Raw genomic sequence first — 528 nt, 5'->3', positions numbered from 1 at the left:
AATGCATTCATTCATTCACTTTTCAGTTTATACAATTAAAATAAATTGAAGGTGAACAATTAGATTCAAATTTAGGATGTAAGCTTTTACCATGTGATATGCACGGATAACCATAAGCCCGGCATACTCACCAGAAGCGCCAGCATTAGGTTGAAATGAGATAGAGTCAAACCCAGTGACTGTACATAAGAGATCACCCAAATTTTGGAACATTTCCTACATAAATGTAGAAACGAAATCAGTTCATATTTCAATTTCATAGATCAAACCTCAGATGAATCAAGAAAGTGACTAACCTGATAACCTTGTGCTTGTTCAACAGGAGCAAAAGGGTGAATGTCGGTGAAACTTGGCCATGAAACTGGCATCATTTCAGTTGTCGCATTTAGTTTCATCGTACAAGATCCCAACGGAATCATGCTGTGGCACAGTGATAGATCCTTATTCTGTAACTTGTGAATGTACCTAAGCAACTCATGCTCTGTGTGGTACCTAATCACATAGTTAAAAATAAAAATAAAGATGAGA

General features: G+C 36.6%; 1 protein-coding gene across 1 annotated transcript; it reads right to left on the bottom strand.

Moving 5' to 3' along the window:
• Positions 1–7: 7 nt before the first annotated feature.
• On the bottom strand, positions 8–512 carry LOC104774834 (glycine dehydrogenase (decarboxylating) 1, mitochondrial-like). Its single transcript, XM_010499261.2, has 2 exons — positions 297–512; positions 8–216 (listed from the first exon to the last, which is right to left on the bottom strand). Exons 1-2 carry the CDS (start codon positions 417–419, stop codon positions 28–30), a joined length of 312 nt encoding a protein of 103 aa, XP_010497563.1. The 5' UTR covers positions 420–512; the 3' UTR covers positions 8–27.
• Between the last annotated feature and the right edge of the window lie 16 nt (positions 513–528).

Source organism: Camelina sativa, unplaced genomic scaffold (genome assembly GCF_000633955.1).
Source record: "Camelina sativa cultivar DH55 unplaced genomic scaffold, Cs unpScaffold06007, whole genome shotgun sequence".
Classification (NCBI taxonomy): Eukaryota; Viridiplantae; Streptophyta; class Magnoliopsida; order Brassicales; family Brassicaceae; genus Camelina; species Camelina sativa.
This window is presented reverse-complemented; position numbering and strand designations above follow the sequence as displayed.